At 40.7% G+C, this 16759-nt stretch overlaps 2 protein-coding genes across 2 annotated transcripts; both read left to right on the top strand.

Annotated features, from left to right (window-relative positions):
* Positions 1-452: 452 nt before the first annotated feature.
* On the top strand, positions 453-5230 carry gdf2 (growth differentiation factor 2). The gene is made up of 2 exons (XM_023262120.3): positions 453-1032; positions 2027-5230. The coding sequence occupies exons 1-2, from the start codon at positions 684-686 to the stop codon at positions 2938-2940; spliced, it is 1263 nt and encodes a 420-aa protein (XP_023117888.1). The 5' UTR covers positions 453-683; the 3' UTR covers positions 2941-5230.
* A 2853-nt stretch (positions 5231-8083) lies between these two features.
* rbp3 (retinol binding protein 3) lies at positions 8084-16528 on the top strand. Its single transcript, XM_035944371.2, has 6 exons — positions 8084-10856; positions 12248-12339; positions 12664-14103; positions 14359-14549; positions 14908-15050; positions 15590-16528. Exons 1-6 carry the CDS (start codon positions 8084-8086, stop codon positions 15913-15915), a joined length of 4965 nt encoding a protein of 1654 aa, XP_035800264.1. The 3' UTR covers positions 15916-16528.
* Positions 16529-16759: the final 231 nt, after the last annotated feature.

The following is a 16759-nucleotide window of genomic DNA, read 5'->3' as shown; positions in this document are numbered from 1 at the left end:
GATGTATAGGTAGGCAGGATTGTTTGCATCTTTCTACTACAGATTCAAAATGCAGAATATCTAAATTTTTAGTGTCAGTCATAGTGCTAACCACTCACATCCACATCATAGCAGAAACACATTTGTTGTTCATTTTCACAGCATTTACTTCTCTGAGAACCCTGGTGCCACTGTATGAAACAACATCTGCTACGATGCCAATGTTACTAGAGATCTCAGATTTCAGAGGACATCTCCGACTAACCTTGTAGCTTCAGCTGCATTTTTAGATTTCACTAAGCCAACGTCTTTTTTGCCTGATTTCGATATGAGGCCACAGTTTCACCCTCAAGCTGGGAAAAGGCATTTTATGGAAATGTCTGCTTGTCAGTAACCTCAGTTTCCAGCGCCTCCCTCATTACCGCCGTCAAGTGTTTACAGTGTCTTCATTAGCAGCCAGCCCTCTAATGATAACAAAGCTTTAAAGAAGGCATAAACGGCAGTGATAAGCATGGCTGAGCTACTATTTTGGTTGACACAAGTCCCCCTGTTTACTCTGGGAGCATGAGAGCGGACATCAGGACTGTGATCCCGGCATTGGGGATCTTCATTTTCAAACTGTGCCACCGCAAAAGTCTGCTTTCAAACAGGGAAGAAGGTAAAGTTTTTGCGAGCTAGTGGGTTCGATAGAAATCTTTAACAAAATGCAGATCTCCAGAACCTTTCTGTTCCGGGTGTGTTTGAGTTTGGTGGTTTCGACCGGCTCCTGCACCTGTAAGCCTCTCACTAACGACATCCAAGGCGAGGACCTGGAGGAATTCTACTCTCAGCTGACAGAGGACATTCTGGAGGAGGAAGATGCAGACTCGAGGATGGAGAACCTCCTGGGAACCATGAAGGAGGGTTTTCTGAGGCAACTCAACCTGTCAGATGTTCCTCAGGAGCACAGCAAGATCTTCCCCCCTCAGTTCATGATGGAGTTGTACAACAAGTACGCCTCGGACAGCTTGGCAGTACCTCAGTCTGATGTCATACGAAGCTTCTCTGTCCAAGGTACAGAAACAGGGTTTAACTAAGGGAAATACATTATGAAATAATCTGTGTTGCTGATGGAGGGGAGACATTCTCAGATAATGAAGATAACGATCTCAGCGGGCAAATTTTCCTTGATGATCCCTTCAGTCATTTGGAACCTAATACATGCCAAATAGAAAGTTCAGTGTATCTCATCTAAATTGTCATCTAAGTTGTCCATATTTGATGTAATAGAGGTTTTGCTTCATGCTAACTGTAGAGAAATGGCTGGAAAGTCAGCACTAGCAGTATTACTAGCAGTAAAACTCTGACCTGACAAACGTCCAAGTGGGATCAAGTCATGGTCAGTCAGTAAATAACAGCCAACCGCCCTTTTGCTTAAAAAATCAGCATCGGCATGTTCTTGTCACCCTTACTTAATCAAAATGTTCAATTAAGGTTGTTGGGAATCTACCATTTTATAAACCTCTAAACCAGCCAAAGGTTTCCCAACTTATACCGTTTCCAAACTCTTAAAAAAAGAAGCCTCCTGACAACCCCTCATTTTGGATCAAAGGCCTGAAGATATAAAATTGTCATGTCTTTTTGTGTAGTAGAATTACGCTCCTGTGGGTTCCTTTCCTGTTAATCACTTTACAGATGCTGGCCACTCTGATCCTGGCTCTTCTTTCATTGACAATGCAGTAATTTATTGTCGCATGATAGCCTAATTGCTACTTACAAATGATGAAAGAGAAAAGAAACCCCTAGTTGGTTGGCTGCCTGTGTGGCCTTTGGAACTCTGGTGATGTTTTGAATTATTCTTAGTATCTGCCCACACAGATACTGAACAGATCTGAGAACCATGAACCACATCCCCTGGGTAAGAGTAATGTCTGGGGCATTATCATAGCAGAAACTTTGATTAAATATAAACCTTTTGGCCCAATACATACACAGCATATGTCGGACTGTGGAAACCTTTGCTAGTGTTTCAGATAAGTAATCCAACCGTTTCTCATCTCTCCCACAGATATCCCTCTCTCTGTGACTGATGGCACAAAGACCAAACACAGGCTGCAGTTCAACGTCAGCATCCCCAGCCATGAAAAGATCACCACTGCTGAGCTACAGCTCCTCTTCTTCCCGGATGCCGGGTCGAAGGTCACCCCCCACAGTTTCAAGGCCATCGTCAAAGTCTATGAAGCTGATTACAACAATTTCACATCACAACTACTCGTCGGCAAAGTGGTGAAAGGCTCGCAGAGCACATGGGAGACATTCGATGTGACCACAGCGATCCAGAGGTGGATCAGGTCGGGACGTGCAGCTACAGTTTTTGATATAGTGGTGGATAAGAAGCACTGCGGGGCTCCTGATAGTGGAGAGGAAGGAACCAGCTGTTTAAATATGAGCGTGTCTGTTGGAGATAATACCTCGGCCGCTTTAATAGTCTTCTCAGATGACCTTGGTAGCAGGAGGAGGGAGATGAAGAAAGAACTAAGAGAGATGATCCTTCATGAAGAGGAAACCATCCTACACTCGGGCGCCGACTGGAGCAGAGGAAATCAACTTCCAAACGAGATCCCGGAGGCTCAGCACCCACGGAGAAAGAAAAGAAAAGCAGAGAGGGAATACTGCCGGAAAACCTCGCTCAAGGTCAACTTTAGAGACATCGGCTGGGACAGCTGGATCGTGGCGCCTCCAGAATATGACGCCTTTGAATGTCGAGGAATGTGTTACCACCCGCTGACGGATGAATCAACCCCGTCGAAGCACGCCCTCATCCAGACACTGATGAACATCAAGGACCCCAGAAAGGCCAACATGGCATGTTGTGTCCCCATCAAACTGGACCCCATCACAGTCATGTATCAGGAGAATGGACGACTCACCATCAGATACCTGTATGAGGAGATGAAGGTGGCAGAATGTGGCTGCAGGTAGTCAGAGAGGGCTGGTCTGTCCTGCTGCTAGCAGAGGTGAACATGAGTCTAAGAAGAGGTGTTGCAATATACCAGCATTGACAATGACCATGGTATTTAATGAAATGTTGACATAATGCTAATATACCAAATGATAATGTAAATAATCAAGCGTCAATTATTATCTGGTTTGCAATCCAACACAGGAACAACATACAGTACGGATGTAGTTACAGACTCTCTCCACCTCCCAACGTTCCTATTTTCAGTGTAATTAATTTGCCAAACAGGAGACAAAACACAATAAACGAAGAGGAACTTGGTGATTTTTTTGTTTGTTTGTGTGTTTGTATTTTATTTTTTTACAGATATTGCAATAGTATTGTTTTTGTGAGTTCTTTTCTGGCCACATTATTTATGATGGTAAAATCTGATTTTCATTTAGTTCAGTCTGACGTTCACAAGTGACGGGTTGCGACCTCCACTGGCCCAAGAAGACACATGGAAATCCATATACAACCATACCTCCATCTCCATTATTTCACATTTATAAGCCACAATCAAACGATTTCCTAAGGCTCATTCTGTGTTCTGAGTGTTTTTTCATTTTTTCCAAATAATTCTAAACTATATTTAAATAAGAAAAGTTTTTCAAGGTTTTTCAGTGTGTTACTTAACAATATGCCTAAGAACACATAGCATCAAATGCTGTTTCCAAATTGGGCAGGCTTAGCGTGGATGTAGCTAATATGCTAACAAAGAAACTAAAGAGCTTGCTGGCATTCACATGGTAAAGTAATCTCATCCACGAAGGTATTCATTATCAGAATTAAAGTTTCATAAATAATAGATGAAAACTGACAGTGGGAATTACTTTATGTTCTGCTTTCAGGGAGTGTGATTGCTTGAATGGTTAAAGTGGTCACTTCATTGGCCACAAAGAACAGAGTAGAATAGAAGATTTGTGATTGCACATAGACTGAACATTAATGAGTCTGAAACTGAAGCCAATGTGGTAGTGTATTTAACCTGCATTCTTACTAACAGCCAGCAGGGGGCGACTCCTCTCGTTCCAAAAATAAGTCTGATTGTATAGAAGTCTCTGAGAAAATGCCCATACGTCTCACTTCATCTCTTAAATCAATAAACATTTTCCTATTGAGCTTATGGTCTCAATCACCAGTTTCAAGTCTCCTTCAATACAGCATGTGTTTATTAAATTATGATCCCATTTAGAATAAAATGGACAGTAAAGCTGTAGGGTGTGGCTACCTTCTGATCTGACAATTAGCTACCGTATCAGTGTGCATGACGTCTTGGAGTTCTCAGTCAGATTCACCCTAGATGACCATGGCCAAACTTTATTCATATATATCATTATCAAGTTATATGATAATAATTTTGGGTTGCACTTTTCATCGGATGGTTAGAGAACCAAATTAACATACATGTGGCGTTGTTGAAGTGTTTTGTTTTTTTGAAGTAAACGAAAGGAAACGGACACATTTTATATTTAATTCTTGTTATTTGTATATAAAAAGCTTTCCATTTAAGTGTCTGGGATTAATGTGTTCAACTATAAGACGAGTAAAATTGCATTTCTATTTTGAAGTAATGTAAAAAAAAAATAGAACACATGCATGTACAAAATAATGTTAAATATATATATATATGATTTTTAAGTACATAAATGGTTTTCGTTTTTTAGTTTAATTAGTAAACTTATTTACTATTACAACAAGTACAAAGACATTTTATTTTTGCAAAAGGTTTAAGAGGATTCATAATGCTAATGTAAATCTGTATACCGCTATTGGAAGTGTATTTTGTTTATATTGACATATATCTAGAAATACTCTGTAAATTACTGCCATACAAACTTGAACTGCTTAGACATGCACACCACATTCTGCCATAAAATAAGTTGTCTCTATATAAGCTATACAGAACGGCAGTAGCAAACACCTACAGACATAAGTCTGTATCTGTATTCATGTTCCTTCTGACAAAAATAATCCAGACAATGATGGAAAATAAAAATTAAAAAAAATCTGTTTAATAAAATGTGTTTTCCTCTGTGCACAGGTTTCTACTGTCCTGTATGTCTCGTGATGTCTACATTTTCTTCCAACCCTGAAATAAATAAAGTTCTTGCAGAAAATCATGTTACAAAATTAAATTTAAAGTCGAATCACTCATCATACATTTACTGCATTTGGTAACTTTTTAGGATATTAAGACACAAGATACAGATATTCAGACAATCCGGCACAGAAAAGGTGGTAACCAGATAGGTGAGTGAGGAGACAGGAAAGATCAGGTGATCCTAAAAGTGGGAAAACAGGGCGGGAGGGAATTCCAGGTGAAATGGAAAAGACACAATACATAACAGAAAGAATGACTGAATAAAACAGAGACAGCTGGATGATTCTGTATTTATATGCGTGATTAAAATTCACATTCTCCTTTCTTACAATCCTGTATGTTTTTTGTGCAGACTCTAATGGACACACCTTCTCATTCAATGCTTTCTATTTATTTGTGTTATTTTCTACATTGTGGATGAATAATAAAGATGAACACTTTTTTGTTTACAACATAATTCCATATGTATTATTTTACAGTTTTGATGTCTACAGTATTAATCTACAATGTAGAAAATAATAAAATAAAAACCATTGAATGAGAAGGTGAGTCCAGACTTTTGACTGTTAAGAGTATATTTCTTTCATAACTGTAGTAATGTTCAAAATGGCAGAATAACAGGCAGTGAGGGATAGATGGAATGCTCACACCTCAGAATAAATGTTTTTCTTTTCACTTTACAATACCTGAACCTGGATTTTACTTTTTTTGACATTAGGAAGAGCTGGTGACACCAGCTTTATACAGTCTGTGGTAAAGAAAGGTTACATTGTTCTAAAGCAGATTAGATTCTGAAAAAGTCAAATATTTTAATATTTGATTTTGTGTAATGTTGAAATGCTTGTGTCTGTCTTAGTCATGTTTAAACATGAGGAGATGAACGATTGTACTTTAGGTAAGACTGTGATGTGATATGTATACAAATATTACTTTATGATTTTTAATAAATAGCGTGCACATCCATGATTCACACACACAGTTTTCACTTAATTAGTTTGACAGCTCTGTAAATATTCTGATGCAACAGCTTTTCACATTGTATAATTCATTTTTTGTTTTAGTTGAGTTATAGAAAATAAATTTCTGTGTAATGTGTGCATGTGTGTGTGGTTTTTTTTTTTTTAAATTCCACACAGTTGAATGATGAAACGGGAAATCAAATTATACATTTAAAATGTCACGTTGGTTAAATCACTCAGAGGCCAATATCACATGAAGGTAAGACATTTTTAAAAAATAATATAATTAAATGATTCCAGTTAAGCAAAGCTCGTTCACACACACTCAGTTTTCCATCGTAGAGTGATGCACACTGTCAGCTATGTAAATATTTGAAGTCAGTGACACAGCCTTATCTGAGCTGAACCCTCGGTGTCAAGAACAGTGAAGGGACAAGTTTGTGGAAGCACATCCTGCATGGTAGCACTAAATTGCTCCTCTCAAAATAGCACCAATATCCAGGCCAGGAATCGCATTTTAATGCCCGCTGAGAACCGACAAACCATTACTGCCACAGGTAGCAGTTTGTGACAATCGCTATTTTAAATGCCTGTTGCAAATGTCTTTTCATTTATTTTGAAATGCTGATGAGAACAGCTTTGGGAGGCAAAAGTGAAATGTATTCATTCATTAACACGCTGTCTACGATGTTGAATTCTCAGCTCCAGCTATCATAATTACTGTGTGGCTGCTCTTCGACTCTCCCAACTGGCATGTTTAAAAAATATTTGTGCAACTTAAATTCTACACTCAGAATGTAGTGACAATTTAAGCATGTTACCACTTCAAGGATTTTATAAGTTGTTAATAATTCTGTTGTTAAATTTCCTCGAATTTGAAGCACAAGGGGGACAAATATGACAGAGCTCATTGTTTCTAAGGGCTTGATTAGCACCCTGGGAATTGTCAGAGAGAGGATTGTATTATGTAAGAGGCAAGGCGGTATTAAAAGTTAAGGCGCTAAGATTAGCTGAACACCGTCTAGCATTTGAAAAGAAGGTGACGTCTGACTTCATTAGCTCTGAGCTGCAAAATGGTCTGGATCAGGGTTTTACTGCACTAAAGTCTGTTTTTATGTCAAGTTCAAGATCGACATACAGATCTCTCCTATCCACCCAAATACAGAGTTTGAATTAAAAGGAAAAGATGTACACTTGTCAACTTGTATTATTCACAGAGACAGTTTATCTGTTAGTTTTGCACTAAGTCATCTTTTCTTTTTACTCAAAGATTTAAAAAAAGAAACAAGCAGCTATGCAACAAATTCAGAATTCAGTGGCCATTGGAATTTTCCACCCAACCTTTTGTTCCTATATATTACTATATATTTATGGTGTCCATGTGCTTTTTTTTTTTTTTTTTTTTTTACCCAATTCTGATCCTGCATGTGTTTTAGAAGGCTTTGCCACGTGTCCATAAACTGTGTAATCATGTCACCAGTGGAGCGACCCAGACATGACCTCTAAAGCCACCAACAGCACCAAAATACACCAGCATAAGCTTTCATAACACACATAGGGGAGAGAGTGAGAGAGAGGGAGGAGTATGACAGTTTCACACCAGTCCATCCACTCCAACACCAAGTTTTGAATGAAAAAATGAGATGGTATATTATAAGAAATGATAAATTTTAACTCATGCAAGCCCACATAAAACTGCACTGGAATGGTAACACTGAACAGTGGCAATTACAGTAAGTCATTATGACACATACAAAGCAACCTTCTATGTAAAATGAAAGTACTAGAGCCCAAACAGTCGTTGTGCAAAATGAAAGAAACTGTACCTCCCATTTACCAATTTCTATTCTGTCTGCTATTGTGCGCTGGCTGAAGCATCACAGATAATGCGATTAAAGGTTTATTGGGGACAAAAGCCTCTTATGTTGATGTTGCTGTCCAAAAAACCTATGACAATGACATGTTCCCTCCCACGAAGAACATCATCTCTGGACACAGACAAAAGAATGAACACAGACCAGTGAAACAGAAGACAGAGCGGCTTGGTTCCTATCAGTCCTGATGAAGACACTAATGATGGCGCAACACACACCATCACTACTTTTGATGCTTCTCCTGTGTACTCTATCTGCTAACGCATCATTTCAGCCAGCTCTGGTATTAGAAATGGCCAAGATTCTTCTGGAAAATTACTGCTTCCCTGAGAACCTGGTTGGGATGCAGGAGGCCATTCAACAAGCCATCCACAGTGGAGAAATTCTGCAGATTTCAGACAAAAAGACCCTAGCAGCTGTGCTCACAGTGGGGGTCCAAGGAGCACTGAATGATCCGCGGTTGACTGTCTCATATGAGCCAAATTTTGTCCCAGTGATGCCACCAGTTCTGCCATCTCTCCCAAAAGATCAGCTGATCCGGCTGGTGAGAAACTCTGTCAAGATGGATGTCCTAGAAAACAATGTTGGCTATCTGCGGATGGATCGGATCATTGGGGAGGAGACAGCAGCTAAGCTTGGCTCTCTGCTGCGGGACAACATCTGGGACAAACTTGCTCGCACATCCTCACTAATCTTTGATCTGAGGTACAGCACAGCTGGAGAACTGTCTGGAGTTCCGTTTATAATCTCCTTTTTTGCAGACCCTGAGCCACTCATTCATATTGACACTGTGTACGACAGGCCCTTGAATAAAACCAGAGAGCTGTGGACTATGCCATCGATAATAGGAGAAAGGTATGGAAAGAAGAAGGATGTGATTATTTTGACCAGCAAGCGCACCATGGGAGCTGCTGAGGCCGTTGCATATACACTAAAAAATCTAAAGAGGGCAATCACAGTAGGAGAAAGGTCTGCTGGTGGATCAGTGAAAGTCCAAAAGATTAGGATTGCTAAATCGGAGTTCTATATAACAGTTCCTGTGGCAAGATCGGTCAGTCCAATCACAGGCCAAAGCTGGGAGGTCAGTGGTGTTTCCCCGACGATCAATACTGTTGCCAAGGAAGCTATCGCGAAGGCCAGATCGCTTCTGGCTATCAGGAGTGCCATTCCCAAGGTTGTGCAAAGTATCTCCGACATAACTGAGAGGTTGTACGCTTTCACTGACAGAGTTCCAGCTCTTATTCAATGTCTGCAATCTACAGATTTATTCTCTGTTGTATCTGAAGAGGATCTAGCAGTCAGACTCAACCATGACCTCCAGATTGTGTCTGAAGATCCAAGACTGATCATCAGATTCATGCAAGACAATGCCGCCATCGCAGAGGAGGACCCTGAGCTTTATGAAGTTCCAGATGATCCCAGATTATTACAGGACTACATTGATCAAATGTTCAAAGTGGAAATTCTCCCTGATAACACTGGTTATCTTCGCTTTGACAAGTTTGTTAAATCATCTGCAGCTAAACTAGAAGAGCTCATGGCTAAAAAGGTATGGGAACCCCTCAAAGATACTGATAATCTAATTATTGATCTACGCCATAACACTGGTGGATCCTCTACATCTCTAGCCCTGATATTATCTTACCTGCAGGACACTTCTCAGAAGCACAACTTTTTCACAATATATGACCGAATTCAGAACACAACAACAGAACATGACTCTCTGCCCAAAATTACAGGCCCGACGTACGGCTCCAAGCGTGAAGTTTATGTGTTAACCAGCTACTACACGGCAAGCGTCGGTGAAGAGTTTGCTTACCTGATGCAGTCCTTACATCGAGGCACAGTCATCGGGGAAATTACATCTGGCACCCTGATGCACTCAAAGACCTTTCAAATACAAGGGACAGATATTGCCATCACTGTTCCTTTCATAAACTTTATAGACAACAATGGGGAATTCTGGCTGGGAGGTGGTGTGGTCCCTGAGGCCATCGTGCTGGCGGAGGAAGCTGTGGACCATGTTCATGAGATTGCACAGTTTCACAGAGGACTCCGGTCCCTCATAGAAGGTGCTGGGGAATTGTTAGAAAAGCACTATGCAGTCCATGAAGTGGCACTACAGGCTAGCAAGGTGCTGTTAACTAAATGGGCTGATGGACTATACCGGTCAGTGGTTGACTTTGAATCTTTGGCATCTCAATTGACAGCAGATCTCCAAGAGACTTCAGGTGATCACCGCCTCCATGTCTTCCATTGCGACGTTGAGCCTGAGTCACTTCATGAGATCCCAAAGATCCCTACAGCAGAAGAAGTTGGATATATGATCGATGCTCTGTTTAAAATTGAGCTTTTGCCAGGTAACGTTGGCTATTTAAGGTTTGACATGATGGTGGACATAGAAGTGGTCAGAGCCATCGGGCCTCAACTCCTAAAACTGGTGTGGAGCAAGATAGTAAACACTGATGCCCTCATTATTGACATGAGGTACAACAGTGGTGGTTATTCAACAGCAATTCCCCTCTTGTGCACATATTTCTTTGATGCTAAACCTTTGATACATCTTTATACTGTTTTCGATCGCACAACAGACACCATGACAGAAGTCATGACGTTCCCTAATGTCAGGGGTCAAAGATATGGATCCTCCAAGGACCTCTTCATCCTCACCAGCCATATGACTGGGTCAGCAGCCGAAGTGTTCACGCGTGCTATGAAGGACCTAAATCGGTCCACAGTTGTCGGAGAGCCAACAATCGGAGGGTCTTTATCAAGTGGAACCTATCAGATCAGGGACAGCGTCCTGTACGCTTCCATCCCTAACCAGGTTGTTCTGAGCGCCATCACTGGAAAAATGTGGAGCTTTTCAGGGGTTGAGCCTCATGTTATTGCTCAGGCAAATGATGCTCTCTCTGTAGCGCAAAGAATCATAGCAGCAAGGCTGTTGAAGAAAGAGCAAGGTAACTAATGTTGTATTCTAATTTCCACCAAAAATGGTTTATTCGTCTTGTGTTTAGCACATCAGTGTCCAAGTTTGTGGCATGTGTGGCCTTGTAGTCAGCTTTTGTCAGCTAATTTAAAGGCAGTGTTTCCCACTAGTTTCAGCCATCACTTTCCTTCTGTGTTGCCATCATCACATCCAGAATTGACTACTGGAAGTCTATTCTTTATGGTACACCATCCAAATTTCGAAATTACCTCCCGTTCAAGCAGAACTGCTGTTTGCCCATTCACCCACTCCCATGACCACATCACCCCAACCCTCCAGAAGCTTCTCTGGCTTACTGTCCCACAGTAAATTCATTTCAGTCCCTCTCATCACTCACAAAGTTCTCCTATAATCAGGCTTGCTCCTTCATCACCGACTTGCTACGTCATCACACTCCTTCCCACAGCCTCCACTGCTCTAATGCCAAACTCCTGTCCACGCTACTCAGAACCATGCACAGGACTTGTGGTGAACATTCTCTTTTTGTTGCCTCCTATTGATGAAACTGGAGACTGCACTGATTTGTCAGTGTTCGAATTACTGCTCAAAAATATTCATAACTGAATTTAATCTTTCATTTATGGCATGTGTTATCATTTAGTTTTGTTGCTTTCCATGATATTTTTTGATTCATGCAAAGCAAGTTTGAGTACCCTGAATGCACAGTGTTTTTTTTGTGTGTGTGTGTGTGTGTGTGTGTGTGTGTGTGTGTGTGTGTGTGTGTGTGTGTGTGTGTGTGTGTGTGTGTGTGTGTGTGTGTTTTAAGTATTATTATGGTGAATATTAATAATAGTTTGCATTACAAAACTGTCATCACATCATCATTTTTCTGTTTTTGGCTTAGCTGTTTAGTGTTTCATGGAAGAAATTGACACTTAAACTGTTGTGATGATACCTTTTTAAAGGAAGACTATAGAGTAAAGATGGTTTAAATACATACGTCATTCAAGAAGGGAACATATTAGCTGTGGATACTGATCTTAAATCTGCTTCTCTGCCCTGGCATCACTATTATTATTGATGACTCTTTTACATTACAATAGCCCCATTTCCTTATGTGCAACAATTATTGTGAATAAAACAACTACTGATTTAAATTAATGCACCAAAAAGACTTTAAACTATCTAACCCTTTCATCTGCACATCTTAGTGACAATAAATTAAGTTTTTTTCTATTGTGTTTCTATTTTCCGCTTGAATTTCCTTTGATCGCATGTAAATGGAATGTTTTAGATGGTTAATATCCTATTGGTCCAGTTATGTGCCATTCCTGATATTGTTTGAGTCACTGTTTGCTTGTTTGCTTTGTCCTTTTGCTCAGTCTTCTGTAATGTTTAAGCTTTTCTGTTTGTTAACCATAGAATTTACCAGCAGAGGGAGCAAGCACCAAACAAACCTAAAGCTGCCCTCCCTGTTCGCTTCACAACTGAGCACAACTACTGCTATCAACCATGTACCATTCTTGAAAAAATAAAGAATTTATTGGTTCTGATTTTTTGAGAGTATTATTACTCTTTTACCATTAAAAATCACTTACTGTGGCACATACAGGCTTCTTTTGATGGAAGATAAATTCTTTAAATTTTCTTTTCTGTTTTCATCTTCAAAACTAGTAGGAAATTGACTTAACACACCAGTGTCTGCCATTTACACACTGGCACAGAGTGAATATTTTCGCCACCTTTAATCCCTTTCCTGATATTTATCAGTTACAAAACTGTCTTATTTGACACAGGTAGCTTTAAATAGTTGTTCAGAATTCCTTGTGTAAATTTAGGACCAGTATCTTTGGCAACATCTTCTTGTTACTACACCCACTTGGCTTGGTTGTTGTTGCCTTACAGAAGCACTTAGGATAATACGATTAGAGGTTTTTTGTGGACTAAATCCTCTTAAGTGTGTGCTAACAGAAACCTTGCAGTCAAAACAGTGCCATTTGACAAAGAACCTCTTTGGAGAAGGAGGTTCAACTCAACAGCTTCTACTTCTCACTACTCACTTTTTTCTGACTAAACTGGCAAACATGGCAAAGTCTCACTTGCTGGTGACATCTCTGCTAGTTTTTGGAAATGTTTTCTTTATTCATGCCGAATTTTCCCCCAGCCTCATCGTGGATATGGCAAAAATTGTCATGGACAATTACTGCTCACCAGAGAAGCTGGCAGGGATGAAGGAGGCAATTGCAGCTGCAAGCAGCAACACAGAGGTTCTCAACATCCCAGACGCCGAATCCTTGGCTAATGTCCTCAGTTTTGGAGTCCAGGGCACAATCAGTGATTCACGCCTGAAAGTCTCCTACGAACCAAACTATGTTCCTGTGGTTCCCCCGAAGATGCCTCCCCTGCCCCCTGAGCAGCTCATCGCCGTCCTCCAGACCTCCATCAAGCTCGACATCCTGGAAGGCAACATTGGCTACCTGAGGATTGACCACATCCTTGGGGAGGAGGTCGCAGAGAAGGTTGGCCCTTTGCTTTTAGATCTTGTCTGGAACAAAATTCTGCCTACTTCAGCTCTGATCTTTGACTTGCGCTACACTGGCAGCGGGGAGATCTCAGGAATCCCCTACATTGTGTCTTACTTCACCGACGCTGAGTCTCCAATTCATATTGACAGCATTTATGATCGTCCCTCAAACACCACCACGAAGCTGTTTTCTATGCAGTCACTGCTGGGACAGAGATACGGCATCACCAAACCACTTGTTATCCTCACCAGCAAAAACACCAAGGGCATTGCAGAAGATGTTGCCTACTGCCTCCAGAACTTGAAAAGAGCCACCATAGTGGGTGAGAAGACCGCCGGGGGTTCAGTGAAACTCGATGAATTCAAAGTGGGTGACACTGACTTCTATGTTACTGTGCCAACTGCGAAGTCCATCAATCCCATCACTGGCTCTACCTGGGAGGTCACAGGGGTGACTCCAGATGTGGACGTCAATGCAGAGGATGCTCTCGCTACCGCTATCAAGATTGTCAACCTGCGTGCCCAAGTTCCAGTCATCATTGAGGAATCAGCGACCCTGATTGCTGACAACTACGCCTTTGAAAATATCGGGGCAATTGTTGCAACAAAATTGAAGGAGAATCTGGCAAATGGCGAGTACAGCATGGTTGTCTCCAAGGACAGTCTGGAGGCAAAGCTATCCAGCGACCTTAGCACCCTTTCTGGGGACAAGAGCCTCAAGACTACCAGCAACACACCAGCCCTACCCCCAGTGGTAAGATCCTTGGGCATAAGAATAGATATTTTTTGGGTTTTGAAAGTAAAAACAGCTTTTTTTCATAAGTTTAAATAACACAGATATTCTAACATTCTTGCTAAGGAAAATGATCTGATGTTTAAAAGTTTTGTTAACACATTGGAGCTGAACAGCTAATGTGTCAGAATGTTTTTTGCACTTTTATATTTTGAGTAACAGATATGGACCTGGCAGTTACACAAATGTTGAGTTGGTGTTTGTTATTTTCGGCAGGATTATTCTCCAGAGATGTACATTGAGCTAATCAAAGTGTCCTTCCACACTGACATATTGGAAAACAACGTCGGCTACCTGCGTTTTGACATGTTCGGAGACTTTGAGGAGGTCAAGGCCATTGCTCAGATTATTGTTGAACACGTGTGGAACAAAGTTGTCAACACTGATGCTATGATTGTCGACCTCAGGTGGGTAATCCTCTTCACAGTGCAAACTGAAGCTTCTATTCAAAACACTTTGTGTCCATTTTGGTGGACAAATCATCCACCAAAGCTGCTAAAGCTAATCAGTCCATGACTAAATATAGAGGACTTAGTCTGCAAAAAGATAGCATTGATTTTAAATATTTCTTAATTTATGTATTGTAAATTGATACATTATTTTAAAAGATAAATTAAGAAAATATCTTATCCTAATCAACCTAACTTTAATGAAGGCCAAATATGGATGACTTTAATCAGTACTGCATGAATCAAAAGTTAACAAACGCTTATTCACTATCATCAAGTATCATCATCATAGTCACCTCTATGATCATCTTTGCAGGAACAACCTTGGTGGCCCAACAACAGCCATTGCAGGCTTCTGCTCCTACTTCTTCGATGCCGACAAGCAGATTGTGTTGGACAAACTATATGACAGATCATCTGGCACCACCACAGAGCTCCTAAGTCTGCCTGAGCTCACTGGTAATATCAATAAATCAGTTGTGTGCAGTAGATTTCTATTAAGATGTTAGCAGCCACCTGGTGAAAATAGTGACGGACCAAAAACAGAGCTAAAAGGAGACGTTCACTGGGTGAACAGAAGCATGACTCAAAATGAAATTGCTCCAAATCTGTGTTTGTTGACAGTGTGTTTCCAAAGTCCTCATGTGACCAAAAATATGCTACTTACAGGTTTGAAAAGAAACAAACAGAGGCATTTCTGTCTTTAAAGAAGCTGTCTGGATGTAAAGTGATTCTTTTTGTGTCGCTATTCAAGGCGCCTTTATTTAGAAACTAAGGTTTATTCCCCATACTTTCAGTTTCTCTTGTTTAGGAATTATACCTCAGCTGTGCTCTCAACTCTTCCCTTACATAATCCAGTGTTGTAGGCATAGCTGTACCTTCATCCATAACTGCATGTCTGTTTTCTGGTCTTCTGCACAAACTCAACCCGTTATCCACAAATCACTACTTTGTTTCATCTGTCTGACATTTTCAACCTTCTTTTTCCCCATCTTCAGGCACAAGGTACGGCTCCAAAAAAAGCCTCATCATTCTGACCAGCAAAGCTACTGCCGGTGCTGCAGAGGAGTTTGTTTATATCATGAAGAAGCTCGGCCGCGCTATGATTGTTGGAGAGACCACCGCCGGGGGATCCCACCCACCCAAGACCTTCTCTGTTGGTGAGACCAACATCTTCCTCAGCATCCCCACCGTCCACTCTGATACTACCGCCGGACCAGCCTGGGAGGGAGCTGGGATCGCTCCTCACATTCCCGTCCCAGCCGATGCTGCCCTCGAGACCGCCAAGGGCATCTTCAACAAGCACTTTGCTGACCAGAAGTAATCCTGAACAAAGTCATGGGGGGGATTCCACAGTCAGTTTTGCTTTGACAGCCAAATGGTTTTCAGATTTTAAATGTAGGCTTGTTTGAGAAGTGAAGACTGTAGGATAAGTACAAAGTGTAATCTGCTATTCATTCTCTCAATACCTAAGCCTTCTTAGTCTGTTGTAATGTAGAGCAAAGGTCCAACAGGATTTTCTGTAGTTTATATTTCTGTCAAATGTTAATCTGACTGTTGAAGGTTTTTAAGAATGAATAACACTGAAACGTCAATGTGATCATTTTGAGAAGTACGATTGTGTCAAAGACAAGCTGCAACATCATGCAACTTACAAAAATTATATTTTTGAGAAGTCACACGCAAAAGAGTAGAAAAAAGCAAACACTTACAAATATGCTTTTGAGCAAAATTTACTCTTCATTTGTTATGTTGGGTATTCGGAATTGGGACCTCTATAAAGTGATCAATTTTTACATGAAATGTGATCTCCTCTTTGAGGATGGAAAATGCTGTATGTCTATTTCGCAGTAAACTTCATACCATTTGGACCTACTTGGGTTGTATCAATTCCAGTGGTGAGATACAATTAAAAAAAACTAAAATACACAAGTAAATGTTTGTTGGTGTCATGTTTTACAGCAACACAGATGGTATCACAAAACATAAATCTGATTTTACCATGACAAAGGTCCTTGTACACTACCGTTCAAAAGTTTGGGGTCACCCAGGCGATTTCATGTTTTCCATGAAAACTCACACTTTTATTCATTCAACATAATTGGACAAGAGTTTTCTAATCATCAATGAGCCTTTCAACACCATTAGCTAACACAATGTAGCATTAG

The sequence above is a fragment of the Amphiprion ocellaris genome, chromosome 18 (genome assembly GCF_022539595.1).
Source record: "Amphiprion ocellaris isolate individual 3 ecotype Okinawa chromosome 18, ASM2253959v1, whole genome shotgun sequence".
Taxonomy (NCBI): domain Eukaryota; kingdom Metazoa; phylum Chordata; class Actinopteri; family Pomacentridae; genus Amphiprion; species Amphiprion ocellaris.
Note: the sequence above shows the minus strand (reverse complement) of the source record. Positions and strands in the feature narration are given on the sequence as shown.

What these genes read in the sequence shown, in the direction of transcription:
- gdf2 (XM_023262120.3), top strand. Translation starts at nt 684, where the DNA reads ATGCAGATCTCCAGAACCTTTCTGTTCCGGGTGTGTTTGAGTTTGGTG. An exon ending in ACGAAGCTTCTCTGTCCAAG is followed by an intron (nt 1,033 to 2,026) that starts GTACAGAAACAG and finishes TCTCTCCCACAG; the next exon opens with ATATCCCTCTCTCTGTGACT.
- rbp3 (XM_035944371.2), top strand. Translation starts at nt 8,084, where the DNA reads ATGAAGACACTAATGATGGCGCAACACACACCATCACTACTTTTGATG. An exon ending in CAACTACTGCTATCAACCAT is followed by an intron (nt 12,340 to 12,663) that starts GTACCATTCTTG and finishes GTGTAAATTTAG; the next exon opens with GACCAGTATCTTTGGCAACA. An exon ending in GCTATGATTGTCGACCTCAG is followed by an intron (nt 14,550 to 14,907) that starts GTGGGTAATCCT and finishes TCATCTTTGCAG; the next exon opens with GAACAACCTTGGTGGCCCAA.